Source organism: Austrofundulus limnaeus, unplaced genomic scaffold (genome assembly GCF_001266775.1).
Source record: "Austrofundulus limnaeus strain Quisiro unplaced genomic scaffold, Austrofundulus_limnaeus-1.0 Scaffold138, whole genome shotgun sequence".
NCBI classification, from domain to species: Eukaryota; Metazoa; Chordata; class Actinopteri; order Cyprinodontiformes; family Rivulidae; genus Austrofundulus; species Austrofundulus limnaeus.
In genome coordinates, this window is record NW_013952540.1 from 1303534 (window position 1) to 1323575 (window position 20042).

Below are 20042 nucleotides of genomic sequence, written 5' to 3' on the forward strand. Positions count from 1 at the left end.
GTAGAATTAAAAGAACCTAAAAGTAAAAAAAAAAAAATCATTACTAACAACTAAAAGTAGCAGTTCTAAATATTCTAGATGTCAGTTGTTTCTGGCAGAGAACCACCAAACCCCCTTTGGTCAACCGCCTCCTGCCTTCGACACTCAATTCTGGGCTTCACCCTGTAGCTCAGAGCCATTCAACTGACGGCCGGCGGGCCGCATCCGATCCGTGAGTGACCAAAGTTCGGCCCGCCCATTGGTTCATACATCTCTTAAGCCCAAACCCTCGGTTTTCTTCTTTAATTACTATAAGTTATTTTGGTTAAACATAGAGATGTTTGGTATCTACAGAAATGCCAGATTCTTGGCAACAAGCTGGTAAAATAAATTCTGTAAATATCCAAGACAGTTAAAATTACAAACAGTTGAATATTAAACTATGAAAGTAAAAATAAAATTGGTTTAAAAATTTGGCAAGTCAGAGGTGTCAAAATATTATTTGTGTTAAATAGGAGACAATGTGTTCTTTTTGTTTTTGATATTATTTTATTATCACTACTGTTATTACATAGAGTTCTGTTTGTTGTAATCATGATTAAATGCAGCAAAATAAACAAAATCAAAGGTAAGAGATCTTTGTAATACTTGGTTTATTTATTAAACTTTAATTGCTGGATGTTCAGCTTCTGAGTTGTTGGCCAGCAGTAACTGTGGCCCCTGGAGTAATTTAGTTGAATAGCCCTGCTGTAGATGGTCAGCCCTATACTTTTTCAAAATGGGCTCCTACTCCTTAAACCTCTGAACCTCCACCTATTATGTACCGACAAGCATTTCTATCAAAGGGAAATTGTTGTTGTCAAGTTGTCCATATCAAAATGACAGAGGTCTATGAAGTACTTGACAAAAATAACTAAGTAAAAGTAAAAATACCTTAGCAGAAAATGACTTTGGTAAAAAAATGTCACTATGAGCAAACTGTAAAAGTCATAAAACTGTTCACAAAAATTGGGAAAGTAGAAGTAGAAGTAAAAGTACTTTTTCACGCTCTCTAACAAAAAACTTAAATTTACAGAACAAAACTGGCTTCACAAAACCCAAGTTGATTAAATTGGTCAATTTCTTTAAAATAAAATATGTATATCACCTCAAATTTACCCTACTAGGATTAGTGGAAATAGTTGATATGATTTAGTCGAGTAAATTCAACACTTAATTTTTTAGAGCACATAAACAACTCCTTTCATGATGAGTTCAGACAGATTTAATTTATAGCAAGTAACTAGGTGTTAAACTTTTAAAGCAAAGAATTAAAAGTATCATTTTTAGGTTTTAAAAGTAACTAAGTAAAATAGAAAGTCACGATTTAAAAAAAGTATTGGTAAAAACTACAAATCCTCAAAAAAAAATTACGTATGTACTGTAACAAAGTAAATGTACTTAGTTACCATAAACCTCTGCAAACCAGGTTTCATTAATGTGCTGACCTAGATTGAACAGGCTGTGGTTAACACAGTCAGCTTCACCAGCTTGTCCTCGCCAAAAACTAATTGTCCACTCCCTCTGACCAAGAAAAGTCACAAAATAACACCTTCAGCGAACACGTGTCATTGATTGTAACAATCACCTTTGTCCCGTGGGAGGCGCCCATGTGCATCAGGGTCTTGATACATTCCACGTACACGCGCCTCTTTTGTGCCAGCTCTGACGTCATGTACATACAGGGGTTTGAGAGACTCCTCATCTCTTTAACAACAGCATTGTGGGACATGACAGCCACATGAAGCGGAGTCAAACCTTCAAAAACCATTAAAGAAAACCATTAAAGAAAAAGAAGCCAGGTTTAAATCACCAAAACTCAAAAGATTTATGAAAAGAAATTAAAATAAAACTCACCATCATAATTGAACATTTCCACATCAGCTGACTGGCCACTTCCTGTTAAAGTTCTGTAGATGCTCTGAGGGAACAAGTGCAAATAATAAAAATTTAAAAAATGTCACCTTTATCTTGATTTAAGTCCAGATTTGCTTTCACACGAAGGAATCAAAGGTCTGTAGCACAGAAACATTTAATTAGCAATAAAAGACTTTGTGTTTAGTAATAAAAAAAAAGGTTATAAATTAACAAGTCAGATACGCCTGCAGCAAAAGTTGTTTGTCAAACTCAGGAGCCGAGCTTCCTCATAGTTCTCAGCGTCATGCCGAGTGATCTAAACAAATAAAGAGTTAAAACAAATGTAAGAAGGCATGAACCAGACACACCACAGCAGATGACTGATGATGTTTACTAAAGTTAAAGTGGTGAAAAGTTTTGAGATTTAATTTCAAGTTTAGTCCCTTAAAGTAAAAAAATATTTTTGGTTTGAGACACTTGCATGGAAATTGTGTTTTGAATAAAAAGAAAATCTTCACAAATGCATAATATTTGTCTTTCATGGATAAATGTTCTGACAGACTCACTAAAATAATTTATTTCGCTATCTTAAAGGTTAATATTTTAAATTTGCACCTTTGTATCTCTAAAGCTGTCAACAAAAAATAACAAAGATACTACAAGCGCTTAAATAGTAATATTCTTTTTTACATATAATTTAGACACTATTTTGAGGCAAATGCAACTAAAACAAGCTGCTTTACGCTCATATCTGATTATTAGAAATGTATTCATTTTTACACAAAATCTTTGTTTTCTGCCAAAAACTTTGTTTTCGTAATCTTTAACGCACATCATATTTAACATTTTGTGCTAATGTGTCGCAGCTTTCAGGTGGCACCATCGACAAACAGGTTTATTTGCATGAAACGGCAGCCAAAACACACAGGGACTGTTTTACTGTGCGCTTATTTCCTGATTCACGGATTCAGATGGAAAGGTCATTCAACCATGACTTTGTTGTTCTCACGACAGTGATCAAGCACAACCAAGCGGACGTGCTACTGTGTTTACTATAAAGCCTTTCTTTTCAGTTTGTTTTTATCTTTCTGCTGGCTGGTTACATTTAGTGTGAAGTTAATCTATTTATTTTTATTTTACTAGTGCAACAAAATATTCTAATGTCTGTGAATGAAGTCAAGCTGTTGTATCATTAAGTTTTTTGTACTTAATTTAGAACTGTTGTTTGTACTAAAAAAAACTTTTGATAATAAAAAACATCCTAGCTACATTTAATGATATTTTTCTAAATTGCAGATAGGCTAACTGTAAAATTTCAACCTGTTAGTGGCTAATTTGAGGATTTCAATCATAGAGAGGACACAAGATTGATTAAAAAAGGATAAAAATCACAAATTTTGCTTGAAGTAGTGAAAAGACAAGCATAACTTTGCGTATTTTTTTAAATAGACTGTAAGTCATGCTACCCTCTAAGTGATAATGCCTTCCAGGTATGATGGTGGTGCTGTGTCTCACTGATAAGCTCTGTTCTAAAGAGCACTCTGACAACTACAGATCTGAACTGTGTTATCTTTTTGCCACGACGGAGGCAAGAGTAGAAATAATATTTCAGTTGTGTAGTAAAAGTCCAATAAATGTGTTTACATAAAGCTTAAGCTATAAGGAAGTAGAATGTGGTGTTCCTCAGGGAAGCTGTCTCGGACACCTGAGGTTGTCAAGCTAACAAATTCCTAAAGGCTGAGTTATAGTCTCGCTTAGGAAGCACGCGCAATGCGCACACACCCTCGCTGGTAGTGGAGTTGTTTATAATTGGTGCTTTCACTGCTGTAGATTTCTCCAAAAGGACACATGGAAGTGCAATTTATAACTTGAGAAAATGTAAGTAGGAGAGCAAAAGCTTGACAGAAAAAACTATTTGAACAGTGTGTGGCCCATGCAGCCTTTGCGGAGTTACAAAAGTTCGGACCTAAATATTTGAGTTAGTGTTTTATGGCTAGTGGAACTAATTTTTAGATTAGTGCTGCCCACCACTCATTCTTGGCATAAAATGGTATATTAAATTTGAAACTAGCATTCAATACATCACATGTAGATGACCTGACCTGAGAGTGAGGTTTTACCTGCAGGCTGTGGAAGTGGCCTTTCTCCACACACACGTGCAGAGGAGAGCGACCCCACAGGTCCCGGATGTTGACCTGAGCTCCGTGAGTCAGAAGGTCACAGACGATGAGGTGCTGATTGGTGGCAGCCGCGATGTGCAGAGCCGTCTGCAGACAAAATGCTATGTGTCACCTATTTAAGACTGACTGACATGCATGTAACGACCGTGTCATGTTTTCATACCTGCCCGTTGTGTTCCTTTGTGTCCAGAGAGCCACATCTTGCCATTTTAGCAGCGAGCACATATGTGAGAGCCCGTCTACCTTGAGCCACAGCTATGTGAAGAAATCTGAACAAACGACAGTGGTGKTCAAACGTTGTTGACAAAATTGTAAATTTGAAAAAATATTTGTGCTCATTTTTATCACAGAATTGAAATATAAATAAATTATTTAAAAATTGTATTGTACTTAATATATTTTCTAAAAATAAAAATATCACACTTAATATTTGCAAAATGTGCATCTGCATCAAGCCTGTGGGTCATAACAATATAATTCCTAAAACGCTGTTGTGGGCTTTTTGATTATTGTTAAGGAGCCAAAAAAATCTGGGTGTTATATTGCCAAACTTTATTTTGCTTTAGTTAGCTTCTTTAAAGTTTAATTTTTAAATGAACTAAATACGTCACATTTGGGGGCAGCACAGTGGCTCAGTTAGTAGAACTGTTGCCTCTCAACTAGAAGTTTGCCGGATCAAATCCTGGCCAGGGACCTTTCTGTGTAGAGTTTGCATATTCTCTCTGTGCATGTGTGGGTTTTCTCTGGGTACTCCGATTCCCTCCCACAGTTAGGTTAATTGGTAAATTGTCCCTAGAGTGAGACAATGAATGGTTGGTTGTCTCTATTGCCCCTTTTCCACTACTGCTACTTAGTGTGGTGTCGGCACGGTTCCAAACCATTTCCATTAGGCCAGATTCTTGGAACCAGCCCTTTTTTAAGTACCTACTTAGTTGTGGTTCCAAGTGGTCCCAGTCGACACCAAAATGCGATATCAGAACACTGTTCATCACTAATGGAGTCACTGGTTGCATCTAAGCTGCCTTTACAACAACAACTCGAAGTACCATTTTTTTCAATTGTAGCAGTGACATTAGTCGTGTTTCCATCCAACTTTAATTAGAATTTTTTGCGAATTTTTAAAATTTCAGAACTTATTTGGCAAATGTGTTTCATTCTCTCATTTAAAAACCACTTCCAACAACCGCCCAAAACACACCCACTGGAACCGGACTGGAACGTCAATGGAAAAGCACCCTATGTGTCCCTGTGAAGGATTTGCTCAGGGTGTCCCTCTCAGTGTGACTGCTGTGGGCACCAGGGACCCTGAAAGGAAAAAGCTGGTAACAGATGGATGTCACATTTAATTTAAAGGGATGGTCTAAGCTGCATTGAAATCACTTGTGGTGTTCTTCAGAGAAGACGTCTCGGACATTTTATTTTGTTAATCATCTATTTGCCTAATAAACCTAAAAAACGGGAATCTTGATGAGTACTTACTAATAAAACACTTAATAAAGAGTATTTTTTGTGAGTTCTTCACCAGCAAATTAAGTTTTTGGATCCATGATATAAAGCAAGTGTCACTTTGGGAAAAACAAAGCAATGCTTTTACTGGACCACAACCAAAATAAGCAAAGTCAGTCTTGTCTTGTGCAAGATTCCTGATTTACCCATCAAATATAAATGTCATGCTTTAAATAACAAATCTTCAGAACAGTTTTCATTTGTTCTACCCACACTGTGAGGCCAAGCCTAAAACTGAACTAAAACAACATGGGGGAGGCCACACGARTCAAGTTTATTAAAGGCACGCAACTTGGCTCAGAGCTACCGTTCAGCAGCTACTTTAAAAAATGTCTTTCAAAACGAAACAGAGGTATTCACTCTATACTGATATTGGTTGGTGTTAATTTGAAAATAAACTTGTGTTGTTTGACATCACGCAGTATTTTATTTGTTCCACATAATTTGTTAACCCTCAGGTACAATATTATTTGCACAAAAAAACAAATAGTCAGGTTTTCAGAGCCCTGCAGGGTTGATGTTCACTTGTTTAAATTCTGAAAGACGTTTTAATGTCAATGTTAATGTTTTAATCTTAAATTGATAATAAAAAATACATCCTTCTAATTGATTACACTTGGATTAAAGTCTGTTCCAGATTCCAAAAGATTCTGGATTTTTCATTATGAGGCTTTAGCCYTCTAGCTGCTAAAGCACTTTTAAAATATATATTTCACCATTTCCTTTGTGTGTGTATTACTTAATTTTATTTTACTTTTTTTGTTTTACATTTTTTTGACAAACAACCTTTACAAGTGTTATTTTATATTTTATTGTCAATATTAGGTCATCTTTTCAGACTGCRGACCTTTCTAGAAACTATGGTTTGTTTTTAACTCAAGTGCTCACTTTTTTGATCTTTTTTGTTAAATTTCCAATTCAGTCTCGTTTCTAGCTTTATAGTTTACTTTCAGTTCACTACATAGTTGCTTTGCACTAAATTCAATCTCATCTAGCTGTTTGTTTCCCTCTCTTTTTTAATTCTTAATTTGTTTATTACGTACGTGTCACCGTCCGAGTCCTGCATGTTCAGATGCTCTGCACTCAGTCTCTCGGCCTTCTTGGACTCTTGCTGGATTTGCCAGTGAAACAGAGTCATCTTGAACTCGGGTGGTGGAGCATCTTGACCCTGCAGAGCGGGACGCTGGAAGGGATGATGAATGCGCGGCGGGGTCGTGWAGTTGTTTTCAGGAACAGCAGGGGTGAAGTTAGCCGCAACGTTTGGGTTCATGAGCGCAGGTGGGCTTGGCACTGGAGGACTCACATCAGTGGCAACGTCGTACCTTGCCACCTTAAATCTGTGATCAGGCTTCCATTGCTGAAAGAGAATTAAATTTGTCAAAAGGATGAATTAAAGAAGAYGCAAAATGTAAACGCTTCCTTGAGAAGTTTTGTGTTCACACCGACTAACCTGGCGTCTCAACATCAGCAGTTCTTTTACTGTGTTCTTCTTCTGCATTGAATGGATAGAAACTGAGAGTTTGGCCTCATCAATCATGCAATCTGAATAGAAAAATAATAAACGGCATAAAAACAATAGAACTATAATAGGTTTCCTAAATAATACTCTACTCGTAATGCCGAGCTTAATGTTTTAAGTAATTCAACATTTYCAACCAGCACTTTATCCATCCATTATTTTAACCCACAGTCTTGTTATTATCTTTACTTTTTACAATGAAAACGTCAAAATACAGAAACTGCATTTGTGCAGAAATGAGTGAACGTCTAGTGATGAATCATTGTGCAGAAATGAGTGAACGTCTAGTGATGAATCATTGTGCAGAAATGAGTGAACGTCTAGTGATGAATCATTTTAAGAAATTTCTTGGAATTGCTAAAATGGTAACTTAGAAGCAGAATTTTGCAAAAGAATAAAAGAACACAACATATAACCATACACATAAACATACTACTAGTACTAGTAAAACTAGTAAAAATACTATGTAATTAAACAAATTTTAGTGGGCAGGCTAATTGCAATTACAGTTCAATAGTATCTCAAGTACCCACTATTTGCCAACAAATTACAACTTTATTTTAGTCACCTAATTACCATGTTATTATAAAGTGAATACATAGAAAATTGCTATGTAAATAAACTAATTTAGTGATCATTTCAATAAATTTATGTTGTAATAGTACATCAATTACACAGCATTTACCAACAAATCACCAATTAAATTTCCACATACTATACTTAAATATAGGCCCTAATTAACATGCCATTACCAAATAAGTACTTAATAAATTAAGGTAAATTACTATGTTAGTAAAAATAATCTTTTTGGGTAGCTACAATTGAATTACTGTTCAATAATACCTCAATTACATACTATTAACTTAAAGAATACTACAAAATTTCCACATATTTTATAGTGTCTTACTATGTAATTACAGATAGTTTGTGGTTATTGCAATGGAGTCATTTTAACAACACCAAAATTACCTATTTACTTATGTGTTRCACAGTAAATTGTAATRTATTACCAGGTAAGTTCTACAGTAATGAAACTATGTAAAGTGTGTAAAAATAAAGTYGTAATCTGTTGGCAAATAGAGGGTAATTGAGATACTATTGAACTGTAATTGTAACAAAATTACCCACTAAAATTTRATTAATTACATAGTATTTTATATGTTCTTACCAAGTAATCACATATTAAATTGCAGTAATTGCCAAGTAATTGCATAATAAAATGTTTTATTCATCATGTAAGTACAAGGTAATTGCATGGGGACTGTAAAAGGAAGGTTTACGTTAAAGTCTTAGTACAAATCTCCTGAATGAGAGGATTTTTTTGATACATGAACAGAAGCAATTGGATTGAAAAAGAGCATACATATAAATAAAATAATATAAAAATAAAAGTGTGAATACAGAGGACAACTGATAAATAAGTTTAGTTATGGTACAAAAAAAGACTAAAAGTGGTTTGAAAACTTTGGCATGGAATTCATTGATCAGAGGTTTAATTGTGAACCTTAGAAATACTCTAAGAGACAGGAAAAAAATCCACAAACCTCCTTTTGTTGGGCAGAACTTGAAGTCTGAGGACACAGCCTGGCCTCTTTGGTCCAACATGCTCACCAAGGGAGACATTTATCGAGCTTCACACCTGGAGGGAAACATCAAGCTGTCAAAAAAGACTTGAATTAACTGGTCTGTGGTGGTACAACACGTACAACCTGCTTACCTGTCACCACAAAAAAAATTACAAGAGGAATCTTTACTCACAACACATCCACACCTGGAGCAACTTCCTCCTGACATACAGGTGAGTCGGCTGCCTGCATTTCAAAATAAGAGCATTTAATGCAAACATTTGGCACAGAAAAGCATGGGCGTAACGTCTGGGGAGATTAGAGGGGTTATGACCCCTAATTTGATCCAGTCAATTTACACCCCCACACCCCCACCATTTGCTCTTACACAACAGAAATGAACAGGTTACAAGGCTGCCGCTATATTGTTGTCTTTAGGTAACTTTGACCTCATTTCAGAATTTACGATGTCACATATGAACGTTTAAGCATTAACAGCTGAAAATAACAGGCAGGGTTTTAGACTGCTCTCGTCACATTATGGCTGTATTTGTTGAACCGTGTTGTAATTTTTCTTAGCCAAATTGTAGTCCATCACAAATACATATTCTTGGAAAATTGAGAAATTTAGGTATGTCGTATCCTAAAAATGTTCAGTTTTTGTTACTATTGGGGGAAAAAATGGGGAAATTGTGGAACTGACGTGGCACAGAAAAGGTGCACAGTAAATACAAAGAAAACAGGAAAGTTAAGTAAATCACAGTAAAACCATTAAAACTTATTTTAACCCTAAAATATCCTGAATCTTTTACCAAAGTAAATGATTTAATAAATGAATAGGCAGAGAGCATAGCCCCCCCCCCCCCCCAAAAGGAACCCAAAGTTATGCCCTTGTAGATATACAAACAAAACCAATACAGTAAGTACACATTAGATTTGTCATCAAATGTAAACCATAAAGTCATATCTCAACATTACTAATTCAATGTTAAATAATAAAAAACTGTTTCAAATACATTTATCTGATAAACAAATATGGTGCTGGAGATCAGTTCATATGCAAATATATGATCCTGAAGTCAAACTACTGGTACTCACACATTCAAATATAACACTTTCTGGTCAAAAAGGTATTTTACTTCTCTAAAGTGTTTATAAGACTAAAGCTACATTTTCTGGTCGCTTCTAAAAAGAATCCGTTTGTTTGTGTGTTAAAACGTACCTGTTACACACCGCACCAACACCAAGAGCCAGCAGGTTAAAAACTAAAAGGCAGAGACCTGATCAGCCTGGTTTTCTTTCTTTGCTCCTCCCCCTCTGAACAGTTCATACTTGTTGGGATTTTCCCTGCGGGGCTGAAAAAAAAAAGGCTTATCTGTGTTCCAAGTACTGCGAGGGTGAAGCTCACACAGGCTGAAGAGGAAGTAAGTTGTCGAAAATTGAAGAAAAACTGGAGGTTTGAAGTTCTGTCCAGGAGTGAAAACATGGGGTCAAACTATAAACGAGCAAAGTTAATTTATAACTAGAGTCGTTCACGGTGATACGACGAGAAAATCAGCTCATAACTGTCAGGCACGGTGGTGGAGGGTTGAAGATGTGGGCCAGTTGAATCAGTCAAGACCAAAAGGTCAAAAGTGAGGCCATCTCTCCAGCAGCTACGATCCCCAACACACCAGTAAAGTTACGACAGACGGAGTGACAAAAAAAGAACCAAAACAATTCATTGGCTTCAAGGAAACTTTAAGTGGGACAAAAATAGCACAGAAACAGCACTGGTGAAAGTTACTAATGATATTTCTCATGGCCTCAGACAGTGGACTTGTGTCCATTCTTGTCCTGTTAGATCTCAGTGCTGCATTTGATACAATTGATCACAATATTTTATTACGTAGACTTGAACTTGATATTGGGATTACAGGAACAGCTCTAAAATTGTTTGAGTCTTATTTAACTGATAGATTTCAGTTTGTTAATGTTAATAATGAATCCTCTTCTTACACCAGAATTAGTCATGGAGTTCCTCAGGGTTCAGTGCTTGGACCAATCCTCTTTATAAATGCTTCCTTTAGGTAAAGTTATTAAACAGCATGGGATAAATTTCCATTGTTACGCTGATGATACTCAGTTATATTTATCCATGAAACCTGATGAATCCAACCAGTTACTTAAACTACAAGCAAGTATTAACATAAAAACATGGAAGACTCTTAATTTTCTGCTTCTAAACTCATAAAAACAGAGGTTATGGTTTTTGGACCTGAACATGTTAGGGATCAACTTTGCAGCCTTTCACCTCCTCTGGATGGCATTAATYTGGCCTCCAGTTTTAATGTAAAGAACCCTGGTATTAATTTTGATCAGGATATGTCTTTTAACCCCCACATTAAAAATGTTACCAGGACCGCCTTCTTCCACCTGCGTAAAATAACTAAAATAAGAAACATTTTGTCCAAAAATGATGCAGAAAAACTGATTCATGCATTTATCACGTCTAGACTGGATTACTGTAATTCTTTATTATTTGGGCATACAAAATAACTCTTTAAGAAGTCTTCAGTTAATCCAAAATGCTGCTGCTAGAGTTTTAATGAGAGTTGGAAGGAGAGATCATATTTCTCCAGTTTTAGCTTCTCTCCACTGGCTCCCTGTCAAATTTAGAATAGAATTTAAAATATTACTCCTAACATACAAAGCTCTTAACAACCAAGCTCCATCATATATTAAAACATCTTATTGTTCCATACTTTCCTAACAGAGCACTTCGCTCTCAGACTGCAGGTTTACTTGTGGTTCCTGGAGTTTCTAAAAGYAGAATGGGAGGCAGAGCTTTCAGTTATCAAACTCCTCTCTTGTGGAACCAACTTCCAGTTTCTGTCCGTCAGGCTGACAGCCTGTCTACTTTTAAGAATAGACTGAAGACTTTCTTTCTTGATAAATCTTATAGTTAGACTTAAGTTTCCTGAATTATTCTTCATCTCTGCTGCTGTAGACTTAGACTGCTGGAGCACAAACTGAGCACATTTTTTCACTCTGCTGTTGTCTTTAGTCTCTCTTCTCTACATGTTTATTGTAATTATTTCTATCATGTTTTTTCTTGTTGTCTCTTCCAGAAGAAGGTGCACCTGGACCAGTTCTTCTGTGTTTGCCTTTGTCTCTTTACTGTCCTCCAACCCAGTCGGTCGAGGCAGATGGCCACCTGTCCTGAGCCTGGTTCTGCTGGAGGTTTCTTCCTGATTAGCAGGGAGTTTTTCCTCTCCACCGTTTGCTCAGGATGGGAGACTGTGATGAAGTGATTCAACACAGCCTGCTGGTTTCTTCTTCTTTGGATTGTTCTTTTTATGTACAGTGCCCTGAAACAACGTATGTTGTGACTTGGCGCTATGTAAATAAACTGAATTGAATTGAATTTAAAAATTCTCCACAACCATAAAGACTGTCATCCAACTACTTCCAAGTTGTTGTTTTTCCCCATTTTGACTCATTAGTTTAATATATTAACATCAATTGTGTGTTTGTACACTTAATAATTTTAGAACCCAATACAATAGAGATGCATATTTTTATTATATCATAATACAAAAAAACCTGGGAAAAAGCTGAAACTTATTTTTCCCATGACAGTAAATTAGGGAATCAGTGCTTCAACCAAATTGCTCAGGCGGCCACAGTTACTCAAAGCCAACAGCTCGAGGGGCGGGGCTGTTGCTCCATAATGGTAGAAGAAACACTGATGTGTTTATTTTGCTGTATTGACTCATAAATTTTAAATGTAAAATTATCATATTAAATAAATTTAAAACTAACAACATTTTTTGGCTGGGTCAGATTTGAGTCACCCATAGGCTGGATGTGGCCCGCAGGCCACCAGTTAACTAGTAAATGGTAACACTTTTAACACCAGAGCACCTGGAAAACAAGATTCAGGGTTTAATTTATCTTTAATGCAACAAAATCCTCAACAAAGTTGCACAACTTCATTGTCACAAACGCATTATACCATCATGGAAAAAGATGTAGAGTTAAAAAAAAAAAAGGAAAAAAATTTTGTTTTACAGTTTCACGTCTCGACATGCCTCCCAACCAAACAGGCAGTTGTTTAACGCACTGTAATGTACTTTACAGTTTAATAAGTTACTGCACAAATTTACAAAGCAATCGCTAAACCATTTTATGCAATTAAAAAAATAAAATAAAAAAACTTTGTTCCGTTTGTTAAAACCTGAAGATAAACACTGGCTTTCTTTTTGTTTCGATTTCCTACAGTGAATGCAAGAAATACTGACACAACTCGTTTAACTCCTCAAAATAAAAACAAACAGCACAGAAAACGATTAAACGTTCCAATAATTCCAGAAATATTTACCAACCTCGGTGCTGACTGAAACAATTTGGCAGATTAATTTGTTTTAGAATGTCACAGCTTCTTTGCTGCAAATAGTTTTTTCAGCTTTTCAAGACAAAAAATAAAATAAAATAAAAGCTATAATGAGATAAACTTGCAGCTTCTGTTAATCGTCAGGTCAGCCTGTAACCAGAGGGGCAATTATGAAACTCAGGTGTTTTTAGAATCTGAGCCAAGAAAGTCCTTGAAATAAAACATTAATTCAGCTTCTCTGTATCAGGAGATAACACAAATCAGTTTCTAAAACTCAAGTGGGCAAAAATAGATGAGAGAAGTCCTTATTTATTAAACAGAAAAGAAGCAAAAATGCAATAAATGTGTGAAAAATAAAGCTGTCGAACAAACAGCCTCAAATTTCACTCTAAAATACTTTTGTGTAGAGAGGAGCTGAAGTTGAACTGAAGTCCTGTGGTGGCAGAACGAGCCCAAATCATGAGCCTTCCACCACCGTGCTTCACTGTTACTGTTTATTTTAGACAGGGCACATTTGCATTTTGGCTTCATTTCTGCTTAAAAACAATGATAGTTCTTGTCTAGTTTTGAAGATTTGAGGTTAGATTTGAATCATTTTAAAGATCAAATTGCGTTTCTTATATAAAAATTTACAACCATCTCTTTTTTTTTTTTTTGGCCAAAACTTCAAGCAGTTGAAGCGTCGTTTTCATAATAAAAAAAAAACCCAACCCTTCTGCTCCTCAGATTCCTTCCTTCCCTTGTTTTCATGTCAGGACAGGCTGCCTCGCCGTCACAGACTGTTGGCGCATCGCACCCATGAGACGAAAACAAAAACAAAGTGCTCTAAAAAACGTCTCTAGCTCACATTGGCAGGTCTTGAACAGACAAGCGTTTAGGATGACTGTTGAAGAACCAACCGGTCAGGATGAACAGTGAAGTGACACGTAATGCAAATAAAACCAGACAGTATAGCTTCTTTAAATAAACTCCAAATTCATGTCTACTCTGTAAAAGAACATGGGAATCAGTGCATTTACAATCCTGCTAAAATTATTCTGGCATGCCAACATAATCTACAGATAAACAAACAACTATTTTTTTTAACAAATGTCCCGTTTAGTGCGCTAAAGGCTTGTTTCTTCATTCTTCTGGAATGGTTTTCGTAGGGAGAAGTGCAACAAGAACACGAGTGGTGGTCCGGCAGGGTGAGCACACACACCCCACCCCGCACTTTCCACTTTGCTTTACAACCTCCAGGTGTCTGAGGCTAGTGGTTACCTGACGGAAAACAAAAACAGGTTCCATGTTTTAGGAAAGAGATCACGTTACAGTTTAAAACCAACACCCAGCGCGTTATGACATCATTCTTATTACTGCAAAAAAAACTGCAAACTTGGTGTCCTGAGAAACTACTGGTGACCCATTAAACGCTCTCATAAATAAATACAAAGAGTGGATTTTTATCTTGAAATTTGAGTCTTTTATTGTATCTAAACTTGTGGGTTCAACTTCTTCTTTCAAAATATAAAAAAACACTGAAACCTAAATCCCCAGATGACACCGATTAACTGTTACAGTGCAGATATGAAAGGAAGGACTAAATAAATAAATAAATAAATAAATAAATAAAAATACTGACCTGTGATGTATTTTGCAGCGATTAACATCACCATGCTGCCCATGATGTAAAACCCCAGGGGAACGCTGCAGAAAATGCTCGTTTCACCTGTTGGGCAACAATAACGCAGAGAAACTATGACAGATCAAGTTTGTAACAAGAAATGCACCGTGATGCAGAGAAAAGGTCGTTATTAACGAAAAAAATACTAATCTGGCTTCTTCCGTTTTAAAACATGGGAGTTTCACTAAATCTGCGTAACGGTTCATGAGATATTTTGCTAACAGGCAAGCATGACTGACTCAATATAAGTTGCACTTGGAGTATGCGTTACAAATGACTCTCAGCTACAACCATTTCAAACAACAGGGCCGCACCGACATGCTGTACGATAAAAAATGACAATAAAAGGAACAAAAGTAAAACTCTCAACAGACATAAAGTTTAACACTGTAGAAGTACACAAAATAAATCAAGCCGTTACTGCATCAAATTTTAGCTCAACTTCTGTAAAATGGACTGAATTACAGTAATTTTTGTGTCATTTGGTGGCCATCTTGAATTGGGTTAGTTCCAGAGGTTCATCCAATAAAATCCTCCAGTGTGTAACGGTCATAACTGTGTGGCGTCTCTTTGGGACAGCTGAATGTCACAAGTATGCACCACTGCTCTCTGTAGACAGTTTTTGGTGAAGCATATTTGCTGATGGACACGTGAACTGTGACATGGAGTTTGTATTTTTCTTCTTAACTCAACAGTAACTTTACGAGTTGTTTGGCCTCTGTTAGCTTCAAGTATTAGATAGCTGTCGTTGTTTCAATAATAAAGAATCAATACCATCTGATCGCAGCACGTCGGCTCAGTGGTTAGCACCGACGCCTCACAGCAAGAAGGTTCTGGGTTTGATCCCCGGTTCAGACCTGGGGTCTTTCTGTGTGGAGTTTGCATGTTCTTCTCGTGCTTGGGTGGGTTTTCTCCGGGCACTCCGGTTTCCCCCACCCCTTAAAACATGTACAACAGGTTGTTTTCAGGCCAAGGCCGCCCTTGAAAAAGAGATCTGAGATCTCAACGGGACTTACCTGGTTAAAGAATGGTGAATAAATAAACAAAATTCTGGGTCTGTGCTCTGTCCCGCCCCCATCATTTCTGTCCAATAGCAGCAATGACCATCACCTGGGTGGCTTTGTTCATAAATTATAGTTTGCTTGCAAAAAAATACAATGTGAATTTAAAAAATCCACTTTTGGTCCAGACCAAACAAGAATTTTCCTGGTGTGAATACACCATAAAAAGAGGGGGTGTGTACCCTAGAGGAAGCACAATGACATTTTTTAATTAACTGAATAAAAAATGAAATAAAACAAAGGATCGACTGTGCAGGCATAAAATAAATACAAAGAAGTGAGGATTAAAAGTGTACTTTTTGTTAAACAAATCTTTATTTTTTTATTCTCAGGAAAATGTTCATGTTTTGAAACCCATTTTGCAAATTGCATTTTTTTTTATTTATTGATAAAAACTTATAAAATTATTTATTGCTGAATATTGTCACTTAAAATAATGACATTATTAAGGTGGTTTGTTGTTTTTTTTATTATAAAAGAGGTTATAGTTTATTTTATTGAAACCTGTAATTTGCTTCACTCTACTTTTATTAATTTGATTGTTCAAAAAAGACTCAGCTGTGAAATAAACAGCAGGGATGTTAGAAAACAAAGTATCTGTTTGTCTGGTTAAAAAAGCACTATTAGCTGCGTTTCCGTTGACCATGAAAATGCGCAAATTAGAATTTTGAAAGTAAATTTGCTCAATGAAAACATGTCAATTTCGAAAAAACGTAATTTTTCGAAAAAATGGTTTTGTGCTAGGATGAGGTGGTTTTTCGGCCGTATCGAAATTGATGCATTTCACAAAACTGCAATGGAAATATTTTTTCGTATAATGGGAGTCACATGATCAACAACCGGCTGTTTCTACTGGCAAAAAAGACGAAGAAGAAGAAGAAGAAGATAACAGGAAGTAGAAATAGTAGTAAAATCACTGACTACAATTTCCCAAAAAGGCTGCATACGTAGCTGCTCCCAGGTATGAGGGGTTCTTTGCTCAAAAGCCTTGAAAAGACGTAGACGTCTCCTCTGATGAGTGCTAGTGTCGTGGTAGCAACATGCTGTGTGTTTACATCCATTGCAGCCATGTTTGTAATGACTTATCATGAGAACAAACGTATTCACACGTGACTTTAATAGCATTTCTTACTTAATGGAAACACCGCAATTGCGAAACTATGTTTTTTCGACATTAACAAAATATCAACAAAGTTTTGCGCACATTTGCAATGGAAACGCAGCTAGTGTCGCTGGGGCGAGTGTCTGGGTTTCTCTTCTCTCCTTGCACCTGTTTGGACCCAATTTAGCCATAGAAGACGGAGATGTTTTTTAGAATTTTGAATGAATCTTCCAGATTTGAATTAATCTGACATAACGTTAGACGTTAATACTAGAACATTCAAGCAGTGAAACAGCTTTTCTTTTCAGGGGATAAAGAGCAACTATCACGTTCTTTTATCTGCAATACTTCCTTTTATCTATACAAGGAAATGTTTGTCTTTCATTCTTTAACCTTTTCTAACCGCTGTAGTCTTTATTAAACAGACTTGTTTGAATTTCTGCTCATTTCCTGCTGCAGAATGACTCATTAATGGAAACACGCCGTGCAGACGCAGGTAAAACTGGTACGTGTAAAACAAAAATGCTGGTGATGTCAACTCCAGCTCCGAACACCAGAAACATTCATGGGTTGTTGTCGGTTCTGATGAAGCTTTGGTTGATTTGTGTTTAGCTGTAAGTGCTTACCTTTTCCATTAGGAACAGGCTGCGTCGTCTCCCAGTTCATAGATTTCTCCACCGCTTTTTTCCACCGTGCGTACCGAAACTCGCTCTCTGCACAGTCAGATGCAAAGATTAGAGATCAAAGTTAAAATGTGGGACATACGCGTTGTTTGAGGGCGGCGGCGGTGGCTTGTTGCACCTTCAGGGTTGATCTGAGGCTCGAACTTCTCCGACGTGACGTCACTCAGGTCCTCGGGGTTCAGGCTCCACACGCTCACCCCCTCTGCTGCTCCCGCTGCCATCGCTGCACCCAGAGCTGTGGTCTCAGGCATGGAGGGCTTCACTGGAAGAAGCGTCAGTACAATATGTGGTGCTGATCATGACATGATTTAACAAGGACGAGTTGAAAACATCTCACAGTAACAGCTTTACATTGTTTTTAGATGGATAACACTGTTTCTGGCCATGTCTGTTTGTGTGTGTGTCTCTTTCATCCCTGGTTGGATCTCAATGATCACTGAATGAACACAGTCATCTGATTAAGATTTGAAATCCACCCTATAAAAGATGGCTGCCGCAGCAAAACAACCTTCACAAACACAACTGTCAATTTTACATAGACTGAGCTAAAACATGTTGTGGTAGTAGCTGAGAGTCTTCAACGCATACTCTGAGGGCTGACAGACCACACAAGAGCTTTGCTTTAAAGGGATCCATGATTAGTTGTAACATTAGACTTTATTTGATAAACATATTTTAACTGTAAAATAAAGACTGTAAAAATACTGTAGGCTGTTTAGTTTTTATAATATTTAAAAATAAAATTAGACACAGACGGATCTATTTACACACAAAGCATTCTGGGTGAATGATGATGTGGATAGGTCCTCGGTGCAAGCGAGCTATAAACCCTGAAGGTTAATCTTGGACAATATCTGATGATCGACTCTTTTAAATGAAACCAGAGAGCGTTGACAGAGAGGAGAAGGTAGAAATGACTCAGCCTGGAACTGAAAATATAGATGGAGGACAACAGAGCTGCTTCATGGAAGAACAACCTCAGCTTAGCCTGTTAGCCTTTGTGCAAGCACTGACGCTATATTGCCTTATATGTATTAGCTCAGTGCTAGCGCGACAAACAAGCTAAACTGCGGTCCTCCATCCATATTTTCAGTTACAGGCTGAGCCATTTCTACCTTCTCCTCTCTGTCAACGCTCTCTGGTTTCATTTAAAAGAGTCGATCATCAGATATTGTCCAAGATTAACCTTCAGGGTGGATATAGCTCGCTAGCAGCCTCGCACCGAGGACCTACCAACATCATCATTTACCCAGAATGCTTTGCATGYAAGTAAAACAGCCCCGTCCGTGTTAAAATATATTTTTAAATTTTTAGTTTAAAAATGATAAAAACTAAAACAGCCTACAGTATTGTTTCAGTCTTTATTTTACAGTTAAAATAAATGTTTATCAAATAAAGTCTAATGTTGCAACTAATCATGGATCCCTTTAATTCTTTTCATTAAATGTTGAAGTCAGCTCAGTAAAGGACCTGTCACACTAAAACGATTTAGACAACTTATGCTAACCTATGAAAAATTTAAAGATATCTACGTTGAATTAAAAAAAATATCAACTGGAAGCCTCTTTTAGTCTTGTACATACTGTAATCCTAACAAAGTGATCAAATATGAACTAAATGAACTAAATATGAACTTGTATTAGTAATTCCGACAAAAAACAATCATAAGCTGTCTAAAACGTTAGTGTGACAGGGTCTTTAGCAAAGTATCTCGTTAACAACTGGATATATTTCACTGAAACTTCCAGAAAGTATTCATTAGCAGTTTGGTCAGAACCAGTGAACTTTTGAAGCCAATCAAATTCAAGATGCCAGTTGAGGTGGTTCATTTGGTTTGGATGCCTCCTGGACGCCTCCCTGGTGAGGTGTTCTGGGCACGTCCCACTGGGAGGAGGCCCAGAGGAAGACCAAGGACACACTGTAGGGTCTATGTTCCAGAGGAGCTGGCCCAAGTGACTGGGGTGAGGGAAGTCTGGCTCTCAATTCAAATTCAATTCAATTCAAAAATACTTTATTGATCCCAGAGGTTACTCTCTGCTTAGGCTGCTGCCCCCGTGACCCGACCCCGGATAAGCAAAAGAAAACAGAAAAGGAAACAAGCAAGATGGCCACCACAGCCAACTGACTGTATAAAAACATATCAATGGTCATAGTTCAGTAAACATTACAGATAATGAGTTAATTTGATGTGGTAGTAGACAAGAGTCCTACACAATTCGGTGTCTAAATGCTAACAAATTGTACAAGAACCTAGCTATATTGAGTCAAGTTGCACAAAATTTTATATTCAAGGTTTAAACTAATTTTCCCGAGTTTATTTGGGAAGTCTGCCCTTTTCCAAAGACCTTATTTTAAAAGCCTGGCATTGGATTTACATGCTTTCAAAGAAACAATGGGCCTCATGCAAGAACATGTTCGTATTCTTCTCCTAAATTTCTCTTACTTTTGTTCGTACAAAGGGTTCGTACGAACATGTCACGTCAGATTCAACAAACTCTTCTATCTTCAGGAAA

The 20042-nt window shown here is 36.9% G+C and overlaps 2 protein-coding genes across 11 annotated transcripts in view; both read right to left on the minus strand.

Moving 5' to 3' along the window:
- The window catches only part of nfkbiz (nuclear factor of kappa light polypeptide gene enhancer in B-cells inhibitor, zeta), a 13768-nt gene extending 3295 nt beyond the window's left edge, over positions 1–10473 (minus strand). The window contains exons 1-9 of one of the 7 annotated variants that reach the window (XM_014016110.1): positions 9868–10473; positions 8839–8891; positions 8625–8719; positions 7012–7103; positions 6605–6918; positions 4219–4324; positions 3996–4142; positions 1876–1939; positions 1607–1776 (exon numbers count right to left, since the gene is read on the minus strand). In XM_014016110.1, the coding sequence (XP_013871564.1) occupies positions 1607–1776; positions 1876–1939; positions 3996–4142; positions 4219–4324; positions 6605–6918; positions 7012–7103; positions 8625–8703 (972 nt within the window). In that variant the 5' untranslated portion in view covers positions 8704–8719; positions 8839–8891; positions 9868–10473. Of the gene's footprint in view, positions 1–1606; positions 1777–1875; positions 1940–3995; positions 4143–4218; positions 4325–6604; positions 6919–7011; positions 7104–8624; positions 9440–9867 lie in introns of those variants that run through there. The other 6 variants (XM_014016113.1, XM_014016108.1, XM_014016109.1 and 3 more) reach the window with 6 other exon arrangements.
- A 2091-nt stretch (positions 10474–12564) lies between these two features.
- LOC106522885 (glycerol kinase) overlaps positions 12565–20042 on the minus strand; it is a 28638-nt gene continuing 21160 nt past the window's right edge. For 2 of the 4 annotated variants that reach the window (XM_014016118.1, XM_014016116.1), the window contains 4 exons: positions 17648–17791; positions 17473–17559; positions 14642–14728; positions 12565–14280 (listed from right to left, as the gene is read on the minus strand). In XM_014016118.1, coding sequence (XP_013871572.1) covers positions 14270–14280; positions 14642–14728; positions 17473–17559; positions 17648–17791 — 329 coding nt within the window. In that variant the 3' untranslated portion in view covers positions 12565–14269. Of the gene's footprint in view, positions 14281–14641; positions 14729–15722; positions 15928–17472; positions 17560–17647; positions 17792–20042 lie in introns of those variants that run through there. The other 2 variants (XM_014016117.1, XM_014016115.1) reach the window with 1 other exon arrangement.